Source organism: Macaca nemestrina, chromosome 14 (genome assembly GCF_043159975.1).
Source record: "Macaca nemestrina isolate mMacNem1 chromosome 14, mMacNem.hap1, whole genome shotgun sequence".
Taxonomy (NCBI): domain Eukaryota; kingdom Metazoa; phylum Chordata; class Mammalia; order Primates; family Cercopithecidae; genus Macaca; species Macaca nemestrina.
In genome coordinates, this window is record NC_092138.1 from 93141873 (window position 1) to 93159341 (window position 17469).

A 17469-nucleotide genomic window follows, 5' to 3' on the forward strand; every position below is an offset into this window, starting at 1 on the left:
TCCATCCTTCTGTGGCGACAGGGAAAGAGAAGACAAGTGACTTAAGACCACTCAGCTGGGAATGTGGAGCTGTGACCCCTGACCGCAACCTCCTTTCTCATTCAGTCAGGCTGGGCTGGGCTGTGTTTCGGGATGGTATGTCTGGTTTAACCAGGCATCAGTCACAGAATAGTCCTTTGAAAGCAGGTGCCCAGTTGTGTCCCCAGAGAGAACTAAAATTACTACTGGTGTTAGAAGTCCTTCCAAAATGTATGATTTCCTTGGGCTAAAAGGATACCTACAGAAGATCTAATGTCTTTATGATACATTAATGTATGTAAAACAGGCTAGTGGGGTGAGGCGAAGGGTGGTGTCCTTAGAAGCATAGGAAATCTGGCTAGGCTACACAAACAAAAACATTTCCTTCAGGACCCGCAGCCCCAAGGCATAGGGCAGCTCCCACCAGCAAACAGTGAAGCAGGCACGTGATGCTCCTGATTTCAGGCCCATGCTCCCGTAAAGGGAGTCCCGAAAGCCCAGGGAGGAGGTGGCAAGGTTTCTGTCAGTGGCAGTGTCAGGAATGTATCTTGATATGCCATTCCTTGAAAGTGCAGCTTCCTTCTCCCTTAACCTGCTCCCTACAGCTGCTCGAGCAGAATTCATGTCCCCCGCTTTCCCCATTGCCTACTGCTCTCCTCTGTTCACGTTCTGTTTCTGTCTGCTCACTATCCCCTCAGTTGCCTAAGCTCCAAGTGGCAAAATCCTTTGTGACCATTTTCTCTCTCACTGCTCACATTCTATTCTCCCCAAGTCCCAGAGATTCTGTAGTAAGAATAATAACTCAGCTGTCCTTTGTTGAGTTTTTACAGTGCATACATATTGACAGCACGCCAAGTACTTGCCCCCCATTATTTCATTTAATCCTCACTTCCACCCTCTTTGTAATATTCTTACTCCCATTTTGTATAGGAGAAAACTGAGTTTGGAGAGGTTGAATAGCATACTCAAAGTTCTAAAGCTAACAAGTAGCAGAGCTGGAATTTCAGCCTAGGTCTTTTTGGCCCTAAACCATGTCCTTTCTACATTTTAAAGCCCCCTTTAAGTGTCCAAAGAGCCTTCTGAAGTTGCGTGTCTGTTGCATTACAACTTTTTTGCTGTCATTACCTGAGCTGAGCGTGACTTCCTCTGATATACACCTGGTGTATAGCTTTGTACATGTGTCACATTCTCATTGAAACAATAGGAAGTATCATTTCAGTCAGTGGGATTCTCTGTTGTGTGAGTTAGCAGTGGGGCATGCCCTCTGCTTATTGTTCATAGGAACATGCTCAAGGAATTTTTCAGGAAGGCCCCCATCCAGGATGTTACTGGAAGATCTGCCTGGTGGAGCTTGTACAAACAAAGTATGACCCTGCCAGCTCGGCCAAAACCCCTGCCTTGTGCTAGAGGCTCTCTGACCCTAGCGGAAAAGGCTTCCTCACCCAGCCAAGAAACTGCAAAAGGGTGGGTCCTGAGCTCCCCGTCTACCTACCTAGAGGCTCCTGGTCAGACTCTTACATGTATTTAGATCTGGTTTGTATATTGCTGTCTACACAAACTAAAAATCTGATCAAGTTTCTTCTTATTTTAATGTAAAATATAAATTTTTAAAATGTACTGCTTTAGTCTTTTTTTTTTTTTTTTTTTTTTTTTTTTAAGATAGGGTCAGGCCAGACGCGGTGGCTGACGCCTGTAATCCCAGCACTTTGGGAGGCCTAGACAGGCGTATCACTTAAGATCAGGAGTTCATGACTAGCCTGGCTAACATGGTGAAACCCCGTCTCTACTAAAAATACAAAAATTATCCAGGCATGGTGGCTTGCGACTAATTCCAGCTACTCACGAGGCTGAGGCAGGAGAATCACTTGAACCCAGGAAGCGGGGGTTGCGGTGAGCCGAGATCGCACCACTATACTCCAGCCTGGGTGACAGAGCAAGACTCTATCTCCAGAAAAAAAAAAAAAAAAAGATGGGGTCATGCTGTCTCATCCAGGCTAAAGTGCAGTGGCATAATCATGGCTCACTACAGCCTCAGACTCCTGGGCTCAAGTGATCCTTTTGCCTCAGCCTCTCAAGTAGGTGAGACTTCAGGCACATATGATGATGCCTGGCTAATTTTATTGTGTATCGTAGGGATGGGGTCTTGCTGAGTTGTCCAGGCTTGTATTTTAGTCATTTTTTAAGTGTACAATTCAGTGGCATTAAGTATATTCACATTGTTGTATAAACAATCTCTAGAATGCTCCTCATCCTGCAAAGCTCTTTACCTATTAAACAACTCCCCACTTCCCTCTTCCCCCAGCCCCTGGTAACCACTATTCTACTTTCCGTCTCTATGAATTTGACAACTCTTAAGAACTTCATGTAAGTGGAATCATACAATATGTGTAAGTGGAATCATACAATATGTGTCTCTGTGAGTCTGGCATATTTCACTTAGCATAATGTTTTTTATGCTAAGTGTTTTTTATGCTAAGGTTCATCCATGTGATAACACATATCACATTCTCATTTCTTTTTAAGGCTGAATAACATTATATGCTTATACCATATTTTGTTGAGCTGTCAGTGGATTTACTAAGACCCACTGTGACATTGAAGGGCTTACAAAGCCTTTCTCTTGCCGGCCTCTCCAGCCTTCTCTTTTGGGATAGTCTTTGCCGCCTTCTTTCAATACTATCACTTTTTTTCATCCTATAAGAGCTATATTCTTTACACATGCCATTCCCTCTGGTGAGAATGATCTTTCACTATCCCCCCAACTCTTACGCAACTTAAATATCACTTAGCCTCAGTATCTCCACATTTAGTTCCTGGGGTCCCACAAAGAAAGGTTGGTCAGACTCCTTTCCCCACTTAATTATTTTTGTAGAACTCCATATGACTTTATGGTGCATATTACCACTGTAATTTATTCATTAATTTGTATGTGTTTGTGTAATGACTGCCTTCCTTGTCAGATGGTAAACTCCTGTGTATTTAATGCTGTCTCCCTTTTTTCTGTCATAGTGAGTAACTTATAGTAGGTACCTAGTAAGTAGTTATTGAATGAAGCTATAGATTGAATGAATGAATATTGAAAAGAGAAAATTTCAGGGCTACATTCTGAGAGCATTTGGATTTTGAAATGTCTGTGAGATATGAAATTACCAGTGAGATCTCAAAAAGTCATCTCGCCAGAGCATAGATCTTTGCTCTGTCATTTCTCTGTTGACTAAAAACTTTCATGAATAGATTCTTCATTATTTGAAGATGCTTCACGGCTTCCAAAACTGTAACCAACAACAACAGCAGAGACAGTTTCCATTTCCTGAGTGTTTATTCTCTATCAGGCTTTGTACTGGATGCTTTCCATGTATTACCTCATCTAAATCTCACAATAACTCTGAAAGGGAGGTTCTGTTTCATTTGTTTGTTTTTGATTTCTGTTTCCAAATGAGAAGATCAAGGCTCAGAGAGTTTAAATAACTTGCATAGGGTCACTCAGCCTGTAAGTGGCAGGTCCAGAAGTGGAGGCAGAGCTGAGTTTTGTGGCCTAGGATAGAGCCCACCCCTCCTCCTCTTCAACTGAAGTAGTCTCTTTTTATCTGCTTTACAAATGGGGTCTCTGCCTCAGTTTTCTTTGGAGCCAAGGTTTGTGGCTAAAGAAGAATTTGAAAACTCCAGGCCTGTAGAATATATTTGACTGGGATGTACCCTTTTCAGCTTCATGCTCTCCCTTCGCTACATCTCCCACTGTGCTTCCCAAAATGCACTTTGCTTTCTTCTGCAGCTAACAAGTTACTGTGCATCCATAAGGCAGTTTCCAGATCTCAAGATAGAAGTGTTGTGTTTTCTGCATGCTCCTCCCACAGGAGATCCATCCTTCCATCCTAGCAGCAGTCATCTTTCTAAGTAGTGGCTGACAAGTTTGTCTCCACCACTAGTCTGAGCCTCTGGAAAAGATGGGCCAGGTCTGCCTCTTCTGAAGCTCCTTGGTCTGGCCCAAGATCTGGCACAGAGCGTAGGAGGCTCAGCCAGTGCTTGATGAGTGAATGCATATCAACTTAAAGTGGGTACTGAGAACTAACCAGCTGAGTTCAGAAGCCTGGAACACAAACTCTAATGTATACTCACAGAACCCCAGGAATGCAAGGTGGAGATGATCAGATGTATTAATCACATTCGGAAAAGAATGAAAATATTTCCATAATAAAATATGTTTCTTTTCTAAAACAGATGTGCTGTGATTGTTTCATGAGGAAGTAATTAAACATGTTTGATTAAAACATTCATAAACACTACCATTTATTCAAGGCTACTATATATGCTGCTCTCTTTATTGATACTTTATCTGTTGTGTCTGCTTCTCTTAATCCTCCGGTAAGGTGTCTTTTTAAATCTTCATTTTAGAGATAAGGAAACTGAGGCTCACAGAGATGAAGTAGCTTGCCCAAGGATAGTCAACTTCTGAGCAATAGATAGAGGTATGAACCTAGTCTGTCTGACTTCAGAACCAGTGCCTTGCCATCACCCTAACTGCTTCTGATCTTGTATTTTAGATTCTTTTCAGCTCCGAGCACACACATGCCCTTGTCCCTCTCAGCCCTCCCTGTGCCTAGCATGGTTTGTCTTCCTCCCTCCCTTTCCCCCTTCTCACTGCACTCCTCTCTCCATTTCCTTGTAGTATCTCTTTGATTATTGCCTCTTTGCATCCTGAAATGGAAATATTTTTGATAATGTCAATGATTGGACACTATTACATGTGGAAACTGGTGTTAATAGTGTGGTAATGTCACATTTGCATTAATAAATACAAAATGATACATTTTATTAAGGCCAAATTACCTATATTATGATTTTGTTTTCTTTATGTAGCCTTTAATTCTTAAGGATTTTTTAGTCTCATTTTATATTTTTTAAATGTATGTTTTTTCCTCCATTTAAAATATAACAGTGTAGTGAAAAGAAAAGTTGATCAGATAATTTTTTTTCTTTTATTAAGCATTGTCTAACCAGTGAGATACCTATTTGAAATTATATGAAATACAATACTCAAATACTTCAGTATGTTCTTTCTGGAGAAGTTTATGAGGTTTCTTAAAGGCTTAGATTCATTTATTTTCTGCCTCTCTTAGTATTTCAGCAGGATTAAGTTTTTTGAATCAGTGGATCAAGTTTTAATTTTCCTGTTCCTTCCTTATACTGACATATGCTTTGGCAGAACAAAAAAGAGACCTAAACATGTCAGCATGATTTTTGTTCAATGAATTAAAAACCATAAAAGTAACAAGATCTGATCCAAATCCCTAAACTCCTGACATGGTGGTTTTGTCCTTTTCAGTCCCAAGCTTCATATTACTGACTTTGAAGAGCTTTCTGCCTGGAAGCAGAAGTAATGGCAGCAGTGCATGATTTACTTGAAATAGATTACAAGAGTAAAAAGAATATAGGCCAGAAAGATCGGGATTTGAATCCCAGTTCTCTCACTCATGCTCACGGGCCAGTCACTTAACGTCTGTGAGCCTGTTTCCTCATTTGAAGAGTTGTGAGGATCAATGAAGTAACATACTTAAAGTACTCACGTGGCCCGGGGGGTTTAATAATAGTAGTAATTAGACTCATTGTTATTTTGAGAATACCTTCAAATAGCTGAATCCAAATGGATTTACATAAATATAACTGTTCCCTTCAGAGCTTATTCTTTCTCAAAATTATTTTTTTCTCAGCAGAGAAAATATAAGGTAGATGTTACTAAATCTTTAACAGCTGCTCATCACTATTCCACACTGAACATGTACCCAGAACTTGGGATTGTCCTTTCTTGAGCAAGAACCGTGTTGATTTGAGGGTCAGGAAGCATAAGCATGTCCATTTTAGGACCCGGGGGGAGCAGAGGAATGTTGTCATACTAAGACCATTGGCTTTTGTGACAGGCCAGCTTGGGTTTGACTGGGTTTGACTTTGTATAAGGTACCAAATTTCTTTGGGCCTCATTTTCTTCATCTGTAAAATGTGGTTTGTGATCTTACAAGACTCTCTGTGATATGGCTTCCCAGCCTCTTTTCTTGTCACTCCTTTCTTTGTTATCAGTGCTTCAGCCAATTCCTTAAATGAAACATGGGCTCTTGGTGGTTTTGTCCTTTTCAGTCCCAAGCTTCATATTACTGACTATGAAGAGCTTTCTGCCTGGAAGCAGAAGTAATGGCAGCAGTGCATGATTCACTTGAAACAGATTACAAGAGTAGCAGAAGGAATACAGGCCAGAAATATTGGGATCTGAATCCCAGTTCTCTCACTGGGAAGTTTGATACCTTATACAAAGTCAAACCCAGTGTGCCCACGTTTGGGCAACTTAAAGCCTTTTTACATGTGTTTTCCTCCTCCTGGAAATTCCAGGAGTTCAGCCCACAGAGAGGAAAGATACAAACTGCTGAACTGGTTGACAGAGTGATGTTAAATTCTTGGCCAGCAGTTAATGTATAGAATGATTTTGTTGAATGTTTTTTGTTTTTTATCAGAGTAACCAGAGAGCACAGAGAAACGCTGGTGAAACTGGCCAAACAGAACACCAACAAGGCCAAAGACTCTTTACGGAAGGTTCGCACCAACGCAATGAACAAGCTGAAGAAATCCAAGGATACAGTCTCGGAGGACACCATTAGGCTAGTAGAGAAACAGGTACTATTGCCAACAGATGTAGTAGTATCTGTGTATTCAACGCAAGGAATCATTTGTTCATGTTTGAGGTGAGGACAGTTAAAACAGAATACCTCTCATCATTCATTCACATTATCAACATTGACTTGAGTCTCTGTTCTGGGCTTAGCCTAAGGCCAGATTCAGAGGGATCCATAGAGGAGGATAAGACACTTGTATTGTGTGCCAGGTTTTGTGTGGAACACTTTATATTACTTCATTTACCCTCATCACTACAAAACTATGAGGTAGGTAGTAAGGAAACTGAGGTTCCAGTAAGTTAAATAGCTTGCCCAAAATCACGCTGCTGGAAATTGGTAGAAATCGGATCCATACTCAGGCAGACTGATTTCAGAGCCTTTACACTAATGTTCTCCTGTCTGGTTTTCTGGTTGCTGAGAAGTGAGCACTTAATGTTCTCAGTGTGCTGAGTAGTGGCACTTGAATAAATCTTAAGCTATTGGAGTAAAATAGTGAGTGACAAGGGGGAAAAGTAAAACCATATGTACAAAGGTATGGTGATATAAAAACAATATTCAGTTAGATCATGCGGGTTTGAACATAGGATAAGACTAGGGAATGAATAAAGAAAACAGAGTGGCTAGATAATAGAAGGAAGGTCTTGTACACCAGGTTTAGGGGTTTGAACGTTAACATGTACAGACTTTCTTACATTGTGCGACTATATAAGTCATATGTGGCCATAGTAATGGTACACAACTACCCCAAAACTCAGTGATCGACAATATCAAAGCATTATTTCTTATTCTTATTTCCATGGGCCAGCTGGGGTGTAGCTATTCTAGCCTGGGCTCAGTGGGCTTGACTCCAGATCTTGGATTGGGTTCAAATCTGCTTTATATATCTCTTAATCTTCCGGAGCCAACAGGTTTCCTAGGGCCTCTTTTCGTGGTAACAGCAGATGCCACGATCATAAGCCCAACCACTCAAGTACATTTTAAACACCTACTCTTCTCACATTTGATTGGCCAAAGCAAGTCACTTGGGCCAAGCTCAATATCTTTGGTACAAGGAAATACATATATTTATGGAGGTCTGGGGAAAGAAGTGAATATTTGCTGAACAACATCTAATCTACCAAAGTACCATAATCACTTGGGTAGCTTATAAAAATCCAGGTATCTGGGGCCCCATTTCCAGAGATTGAGTCAGTGAATCTGGGATAGAGCCTAGGAATCTGTATTTTAAATCCTTCTCAGGTGATTCTCATACAGAGACACGCTTAAAAGGTTTTTTTTAGATGATGGAGAGAGCACATCTATGTTTATGAAAGATGACTGTAGTGGCCAGGTAAAAAACAGATTGTAGGGGGCAAGACTGAAGGCAGGGAGACCAGGGAAGCTGCTGCAGAAATCCAACCAGGAAGTGATGGTGACTTGAACCTGAGTGGCACCTGTAGAAAGATGTAGAGATAGAATTAGTAATGTTCAATGTAATATAAAGGGTTTGATAGGCCTTAAAGCCTCCTCATCCACGATAAAGCAGCATTTTAGGGAGATTGAACAGGCGTGTGGGCTGGATAGGGAGTGAAGAGAGAAGCGAGAAACAAGGAGAAACCTTAGTGGGACCCCTGAAGAAGTCCATAAATTGACTAGCTGCTCCCCTTCTCCTCCATCAGCAGTTAAAATGCTAGTTTTACTAGCAATTTACTAGTAGGAGAGCCATAACAATCACCTGGCGGGGGGAATTTTAGGTGGCTTCCTGGGCCCTACTCCTGCATTTTCTGATATGTTTTCTGATACAGTAGCTCTGCCTAGAAATGTATATTTTTATTTTACTTAATTTTATTAATTTATTTTTCTTGAGATGGGGGTCTCACTATGTTGCCCAGGCTGGTCTTGTCATCCTGGGCTCAAGTAGTCCTCCTGTAGCTGGGATAACAGGTGCGCCCAGCTAGAATGTATAGTTTTAAAAAGCTCTCAGGTAATTCTGTAAAAGCGCGTGTAGAAGATAATGACCTAGAAGATTGTTCTACACTTGTTGTCCTGTGACCTTGGGGAAGTTGCTTGACTCTTTGGAGTCTGTTTTCTGTAAAAAGGGATTGGTCATTTCTGCCTTGAATGGTTTCCTTGGTATGCTAGAAAGCACCATTAGTGTACCTGACACCCACACACTCAGAGCTCCTCTCTTGCCATCTCTCTGCCCTCCTCTTTCCCTATATCAGCTAAAAGAGGAGGTTCAGAGATTAGGCGGGCCTTTCCTGAGCACTGACCAGGCCTCATTAATAGTCTGGGCCCTGGCTCCAGCTGGGCCAGCTCCTGGTCTTTCTCCCAGGGGATTTCTTCACTGCTTTGCCTTGTCATTGCTTCTTGGTGGTAAGCCTATGGACCTCCAGGGCCTGCCAGGCACTCCTCACTCAGCAAGCCAGGACATCTGCCTCAGGGACTAGAGCCCACAGCTCCTTGAAAGAGGAAGAATGATCAGATAGCAAGCATTCTTGATAAAACCCTCTTGACAAAGACCTTGCTGGAAGTCTTCACTCATTAGCACTGGCTTTTTGCCATCCTCTTCAGATAAGAATTTTTCTTTAGTGCTTCTTACTGTTGATTTTTTTTTTTTTTTTTTTGAGACGAAGTCTTGCTCTATCGCCCAGGCTGGAGTGCAGTGGCCGGATCTCAGCTCAATGCAAGCTCCGCCTCCTGTGTTCACGCCATTCTCCTGCCTCAGCCTCCCCAGTAGCTAGGACTACAGGCGCCCACCACCTCGTCGGGCTAGCTTTTTGTATTTTTTTTTAGTAGAGACGGGGTTTCACCGTGTTAGCCAGGATGGTCTTGATCTCCTGACCTCGTGATCCACCCGTCTCGGCCTCCCAAAGTGCTGGAATTACAGGCTTGAGCCACTGCGCCCAGCCAATTACTGTTGATTTTTGTTAAAGTGAAAATAGCTGTATTAGTTTTGCTGTTAAAACAATGAAGAAAATAATTGAAATCTCATCACTCAGATGACTATTGTTAACATTTTAGTGTAGAACTTCAAGTTCTCTCTCGAAACAAGAAAAAGAAAAAGTATCATACTATTTATATGACACAATATATCATAGACACCTTTCAAAAAATAATATTATTTAAATGTTTATTCTTTTTTTTTTTTTTTTCTCACCCAGACTGGAGTGCAGTGGTGCAATCTCGACTCACTGCAACCTCCACCTTCTGGGTTCAAGGGATTCTCCTGCCTCAGCCTCCCGAGTAGCTGGGATTACAGGCATGTGCCACCATGCCCTGCTAATTTTTGTATTTTTGGTAGAGACGGGGTTTCACCATGTTTGCCAGGCTGGTCTTGAACTCTGACCTCAGATGATCCTCCCGCCTCAACCCCCCAAAGTGCTGGGATTATGGGTGTGAGCCCAGCTAAATGTTTATTCTTAACCGGGATAGTTAATAACTTAATTTACTGTCATAGAGTTAAAAGTTTGGAATAAGAGAGAGCCTTATATACACTTCATGGTATTCTTTCTGCTGTCAGAAGGCCCCAAACTGGAATTTTTGGGGTGTGTGCGTGTGTGTGTGTATGCGCGCATGCATGTTTTAAAGATATAAAACAAGGCTATGGCTGATTGTTGCTTCATCAGACAGCTTTAAAATTTTGTTTACTTTTGTTCCTTATTATTAAAGTAATATATGTTCATTGGAGAAAATTTAGAGTACAGAAGACTGTTTAAAACAATGGGGGAAAATTCATCCTACCATCCCACATTGGAGGGCAACCGTTCTTAACATTTTGGAATATTTCTTTTTAACTTTTTTTTCTTAAAAAAAAAAAAACTACATAATTTTAAGCATGGTTGAGAAAATATAGTATATATGCAATTTTGTATTCAGCTTTTTATTTTCTGTTTGACCTCAAAGGCATTAGCATTTTTCATGTCTCGAAAAACTCTTTGTAAAACACTTTCTGATGCCTGTTAAATAGTTGGTGTTGTGGTGTTCACTTTCATAAGCTCTCTTTTTGGACATTTTAGTTTGTTTAAACTTTTTTCTTGTAAGGTTGCAGTGAGTATATATATATCTCTGTATCTTTGTTGAGATTTCCTTAGAATAGACTGGAATGTCCCAAGTGTGGAATTACTGTACAGAGGGATTGCATATTTTTAATAAGATTCTTGGTACATACTACTGTGTTTTTAAAATATATATGTATTTAATTTGCCTTTTTAACCCCTAACACTTGAACCTAGAATTTTTTTTTTTTTTTGGAGACGGAGTCTCGCTCTGTTGCCCAGGCTGGAGTGCAGTGGCCAGATCTTAGCTCACTGCAAGCTCCACCCCCGGGTTCACGCCATTCTCCTGGCTCAGCCTCTCGAGTAGCTGGGACTACAGGCGCCCGCCACCTCGCCCGGCTAGTTTTTTGTATTTTTTAGTAGAGACGGGGTTTCACCGTGTTAGCCAGGATGGTCTCGATCTCCTGACCTCGTGATCCGCCTGTCTCGGCCTCCCAAAGTGCTGGGATTACAGGCTTGAGCCACCGTGCCCGGCCAGAATTTTTTATCTGAGCTGAAAATGTTGCTTATCTGGGAAGTGTTGCTTTTATTTTCACACTCTATAGAAAAGATTGTTATTCTTTGTATAAATCCATATGACCTTTCTAGAGGATAATATACACTAAAATCTATACAATTCTGATTTAGCAACTTAGGAATTTGCCCAAAATAAATAATCAAGAGCCTTATTTATAGAAATGTTCATTGATATATATAATAGTAGAAAACTGGAAACTCTATAAATTTTTGACTGTGGGAAGTAAATTGTTTTACATTCATTAAAATCTACATAGAAAGTTATAAAAATATTTTATAGATGTGGTAAATTTTTTTGGAATTTGTTTTTAAAAGGTACATTATACTGCAGTTTGATTTTATTTTTATAAAGGAAAGTCACATGTACATAGGGTTGGCAGCTTATACATGTCAAAATATTAAAGGTGGTCATTTCAGAAGCTGGGATTATAAACAATTTGGATTTTATTTTGTGTGAGATTATCTTTTTTAATTTTTCAAAAATCTTTTGAGGTCAGATTTTTTAAAGCTTTATTATAAAAATGCTTCTTTAATCTTTGGTGTATAGGAATGAAATGATAGGCCAGGCGCGGTGGCTCATGCCTATAATCCCAGCACTTTGGGAGGCCCAGGCAGGTGGATCACAAATTCACGAGATTGAGACCATTCTGGTTAACACGGTGAAACTCTGTCTCTACTAAAAATATAAAAAATTAGCCGGGCATGGTGGTGGGTGCCCGTAGTCCCAGCTACTCGGGAGGCTGAGGCAGGAGAATCGCTTGAACCCGAGAGGCAGAGCTTGCAGTGAGCCAGATCGTGCCACTGCATTCCAGCCTGGGCGACAGAGCAAGACTCCATCTCAAAAAAATAAATAAATAAAAATAAGAATGAAATGATTCATTTGTAGGTTCTATCCCTGTAGTCATGTTTGACCCCCAAATTTCCTCAACTGTTCCCCCACCCCCGCTACTTCCCAAGCCTGCTTCCAGGCAAGCTTTGCTGAAGAAGGACCGGGGTCTTCCCGCTCAGGACTCTGACATCTGCCAGCCTGCTGTTTCACCTTGGCTTTGGTTTGCTATAAATGCGCCTGCTGAACATTAAAGTACTTGGCAGAAACCACCAGTAACTCTGGCCAAGATCCTTTCACTGCTGCCTTTCCCTGAGAAACAGTGCTGCTCTGAAATGAGCAAAGCTGGGTGCTAGCAGAGCTAAAGGAGGGAAAGGCTCCTGGCAGACGGGTGGCAGGCAGGGAGCTGGTCCAGGCAAGGCAGTGGGTGTTTTGAGCTAGGCCTCAGGAAGGATGGCTGATAGGCAGGCCTGCCACAGGAGTGTACTCCATGCTCCTGCCATTCCCCTTTTCTGTCCCTGCCTTTCATTTTCCTGAATTTGTAAGTAGCAAATGTGATGATGATAACGATGATGATGATGTTATAATCTCTATGAGGCAGTGCATTATATTGGCAAGGGTTCTTGCTTTGGAGTGGGACAGGCCTAGATTAAAATCCTGGCTGTTTTACTTCTTAGCTGTTAACGTCAGCAAATGGTGTCATCTTTCTGAACCTCTGTTTCTTCATCCACAAAGTGGGAGCACAGGATTGATACGAGGACCAAATGATGCTACATACTTAAAAGTGGCTAGTATGGTGGCTGGTCCTCAGTAATTTTTCGCCCTATTTCTTTATCCTTCTCTTCTCCCCAGTCTTGCGACTTTAAATGTAGAACTTGGATTGACTCTTAATGTCCCTAACACAGCCTGTCTGGAATGAAGAAGGACTCGGCCAGGTGCTATGGGACCCCTCCAAAGGGGAATAAGAGCCTCAAACTGGCCATTAAGATGGGTGAGTTCCCGGCTCAGCCACACCACTGACTTTTTTTTTTTTTTTTTTGGAGACAGAGTCTGGCTCTATCCCCCAGGCTGGAGTGCAGTGGCGCAATCTTGGCTCACTGCAAGCTCCGCCTCCCGGGTTCATCCCATTCTCCTGCCTCAGCCTCCCACAATGCCCAGCTAATTTTTTGTATTTTTAGTAGAGACGGGGTTTCACTGTGTTAGCCAGGATGGTCATTGTCAATCTCCTGACCTCATGATCCTCCCGCCTCGGCCTCCCAAAATGCTGGGATTACAACCACTGACTTTTTATATGATCTTGGACTGATCAGTTAACATTCTGTGCCTTGATTTACTCCTCTGTAAAATGGGGATAATACCTATTATACCTACTTTATAGAGGCTATGTGAGGTTGTTGGATTTGAATGAAGTAATAGAAGATAAAACACTTTTGCATTCCTACTATGCAACTGTCAAGTTAAATAATGTTTATTATATGGTAAAGAGAGATAACAGTCTTTCGTATGTTATAGGGATTGTGTGCAATAATGCTCGTAAAGTTTTAACCAAGTGTCTGACATGTGGTAAGTACTCAGTAAGTGGAAGCTGTTGTTGGCCTTGTTGCTATTAATCATCATTATTTTAAGACGTCTGATAAAGGTAGAAAAGATGAACTTATAGGCAGGCTGTCCCCAAGAACACCTTATGCTTGTACTGTGGTAAAATGTTAGTAAATATTTTCACTAATTTTTTTTTTTTTTTTTTTGAGAGAGTCTCTGTTGCCCAGGTTGGAGTGCAGTGGCACCATCTCTACTCAGTGCATCCTCCACCTCCTGGGCTCAAGCTATCCTCCCATCTCAGTTTCCTGAGTAGCTGGGACTACAGACATATGCCACCATGCCTGGCTAATTTTTTGTGTTTTTTTAAGAGATGGGATTTCCCCATGTTGCCAGGCTGGTCTCAAACTCCTGGGCTCAAGTGATCCTCCCACCTCAGCCTCCCAAAGTGCTGGGATTACACGTGTGAGCCACCAACCACACCTGCCCTATTTTCATTAATTGATTAATTGGAAAGAAGTTAGGAAGTGATAGTAAAAGTTATAGTAACACGAAATAGCAAATAACCAGTTTAAAATGTGCTTTGCATATTCATTTGATAGACGAGGAAACTGAGAGTCAAAGTGGGAAAATGTGACTGCACATTTTCATCCCACTAATTTCACCCAGAACCCATGTTATCAAATTGTTACCCTAAGTACTCTCCCTCCTCCCAGTCCCCATCCTTGTCCCCAAACTACCCTCAAAGCCATTTTTCCAGAGGAGGCTTTCAGCCATCATTCCTGGCTGTCCCAGGCTGCCAGCCTGCAGGTGTTGGAGTACTGCTGGGCACCATGCCACACCGCATGCAATGCAGCCACAGGAGGGCAAAAGCATCTCAAGGCTTTGTGGCTAGCTGAGTGAGGAGGGACCAAACTGTCATTCTGAGTCCAGCCACTCTTGCAGTGTCTGGCAGCCCCCAGGTGCTTTGCTTTTCCAGCTGAAAAAATGTACAACTGTTGCTATGGTGAGAGCCTGGCCACCTCCCTGCCCGGGACCAATTGCTCTAAATCCTTTTTAGTTTCTACCCTTTTTAGTGCATTTAGTTCTCAATTCCTAGCCAAGGCCTGTGGTCTGCAAATAAAGATATCCAACAGCCGCTATGCTGCTGAGCATGCAGATCCTTGGCACCATGCTGCAGCCCTCAAAGCCTCCTGCCTAAGGCTTCCTGCTTTCAGTCTCTTTTAGACATAGGAAGGAGGCTGCAGCAGCTACTATATTGTATTGCGTTTTGTTTTTCATTCTTAGAGGGAGTACATGTTTATTGCAGAAAATTTGGAAAATATAGAAAAGCACAGAAAACTTTAATAATTATTCACTTAGTGTGTTTTTCCTGAGAACTTGATATGTGTTAAGTCCTTGGCTGGATGTGACAGAGATGGACATGAACGATACATTACCTATCTTCCCATCACTAAAATATAACCACTATTAATATTTTGACAAGTTTCCTTGCAGCTTTTAAAAATACACGATTTTTTGTTTATATATTTTAGAGATCATTTCTACTATGTATATACACAATTTTGTGTCCTGCTTTTCTTCAGTTCAAGGATAATGTGAGCATGTTTCCATGATATGTACTGGAATGTTATTCATATTAACACCCTATCCTTAAGAAGTAGAAAATCTTAACCATTTTTAATGACTATATGTATTCAACTACTTCCCCATTCTATAACTTTAGATTTTCTAATTTTTGTATTATTAAATATAAAGCTGGGATAAATATCTTTGTGTATAGAACTTCAGAAAATTTTTTCAGATCCTGTTCATGTGATAATTTCCCAGTTGAGAGATTTTGGGGTTAAATGGTATAAACATTTGCATCAATCTGAATTTCTATCAGTGATATATGAGCTTATCCATTTCATCATAGCTTGCTGGCATTGAATATTGTAATTAAAAACCACAGCATCAAATTTTGCTATGATAGCTGAATTGTATCTTGTTTTAATTTGCATTTCTTTGATGTCTGTTTTCCATGTTTGTTAACCAGATGTACCTCATTTTTTTTTTCAAGGCTTTTTTTTTTTTTGCCTAACTATTGGGATCTTAATATTCTTCTTATCAATTTGTATGAGGGCTTTATATACAAAGTATTTGAGGTGTAGGAAATTCTAGAGGCTCATTAGGGAACAGATAAGACTAGCTTCTCTATATTGTAGATTACTAGTTAAGAATTTTGGGCTGTGGAATATGAATACTGTGGATTAAATTTTGTCATTCTAGCTTTCTAGCTATGTGTCCTGAATAAGTAATCTAAATGCCTCAGTTTTCCTGTCTGCAAAATGGGGATAATAATAGTATCTATCTTACGGGTTTGCTGTTAGGAGTTAAAAAGAATATATATATATATAAAGTTCTGAGTACAGTGCCTGGCTGGTACTTAATGTGAACTTTTGTCACTATTATTATTTCTCACATAACCTCTTCATGTTTCTGGAATATTCATCCCCTACCCTTTTCCAGCCCCATTAATCAGGCTGTCTCATTTTGTGTTCTTGCAGATCAGCCAAATGGCCGATGACACAGTGGCAGAACTGGACAGGCATCTGGCAGTGAAGACCAAAGAACTCCTTGGATGAAAGTCCACTGGGGACCAGCAGTACTCCAGAGCCCAGTTTCTGCTGGATCCCATGGGTGGCACATTGGGACCTCTCTCCCTCCCCCATCCACACAGAAGACTGTCACCACTCTGACAGAAGGCTGTCCTTGTGAGGCCCAGACTTCCAGTGGAACACTCAGACTTGTTCATTCTCTTCCTCCTTCTTCTGCTCTCAGCCTTCTGACATGGGTGACTCTCAGAAAATACTTGCTGCTGGCAAAGGGCCTTTACTCAGGCTTTTGCTTTGACTTGATGTCGCCAAGGGACTGAGGCCATTGGCAGGCTTAGTACCACCTGCTCCTCATCTTAGGAGCCTCCTTTTCAAGTAATTAGGCTCTGTTCCCATTTGAAAATTCTGCTTGGGCTGATATTGGCCTTCACCTGTGACTGGACACTTTACTAGAGGCCCATTTTCACTAAACAATAAAATCTAAATAAATTGGAAGGAATAACAACCACAAAGGAAAGAATAGAGTTGGTCTGGATTGATGATCACTGAGGATCTGTATGTGAAGCACCCAGAACAGTAGTTTTGCTTCGGAGTCATCTTCACACATGCTCTTTTCTCTGCCTGGATCTCTCTTCCCCTCCTTACCTGGCCAGTCCTGTTTATTTAATCAGGCCTTGTCTTGGATATCACATCCTCTGGGAAGTCTTCCTTTCCCCTCTAACGTAGGCCCTCATTACTGGCTCTCATAGCATAGTCTACTGCTTTGTACGAACTCTTAAGTATCCTTTTTGCATTTAATTAGCCTGTATATCCTCAGAACTTTGTGTAATGCTTGGAGCATAGTAGGCAGCCGTATGTTGTATTGTGAATAAATTGCACATAGTAGCTACCCAGAAAATGCTGACTTCTTTTCTTTTTGGTCTTAACACTGTCCTTCTATCATTTTCCACTCTTGTACTTGTTCTCAACATTTACTTGGCAGTGAGACACCTTTCCCCCAGGGCCTGCCCATTGTTGACAGACAAGTGGTTTATTGTGGCCTATCTTCGGATGCTGGGTTATTAGGTTTTTCCCTCCAATTATTTTTTATTCATTCATTCATTCCTAATATAGCCATTATGAGTTGGGCATTATTTATAATCTTGACAGTAAACTTAAGAGATGTGTATATTATCTCCATTTTACAAATAGGAAAACTAAGTCTTGACAGTATTAGGTAACTTGCCCAAAGTAACAAAGCAAAGCTGATAAGTGGTAGAAGGTTTTCATGATTCATTATC

The 17469-nt window shown here is 41.2% G+C and overlaps 1 protein-coding gene across 5 annotated transcripts in view; it reads left to right on the forward strand.

Moving 5' to 3' along the window:
• LOC105487169 (mitochondrial ribosome recycling factor) overlaps positions 1 to 17087 on the forward strand; it is a 65904-nt gene extending 48817 nt beyond the window's left edge. For 3 of the 5 annotated variants that reach the window (XM_011750515.3, XM_011750517.3, XM_011750518.3), the window contains 2 exons: positions 6519 to 6678; positions 16142 to 17087. In XM_011750515.3, coding sequence (XP_011748817.3) covers positions 6519 to 6678; positions 16142 to 16219 — 238 coding nt within the window. In that variant the 3' untranslated portion in view covers positions 16220 to 17087. Of the gene's footprint in view, positions 1 to 4410; positions 4485 to 6518; positions 6679 to 16141 lie in introns of those variants that run through there. The other 2 variants (XM_024794575.2, XM_071078285.1) reach the window with 2 other exon arrangements.
• The last annotated feature ends 382 nt before the right edge of the window (positions 17088 to 17469 follow it).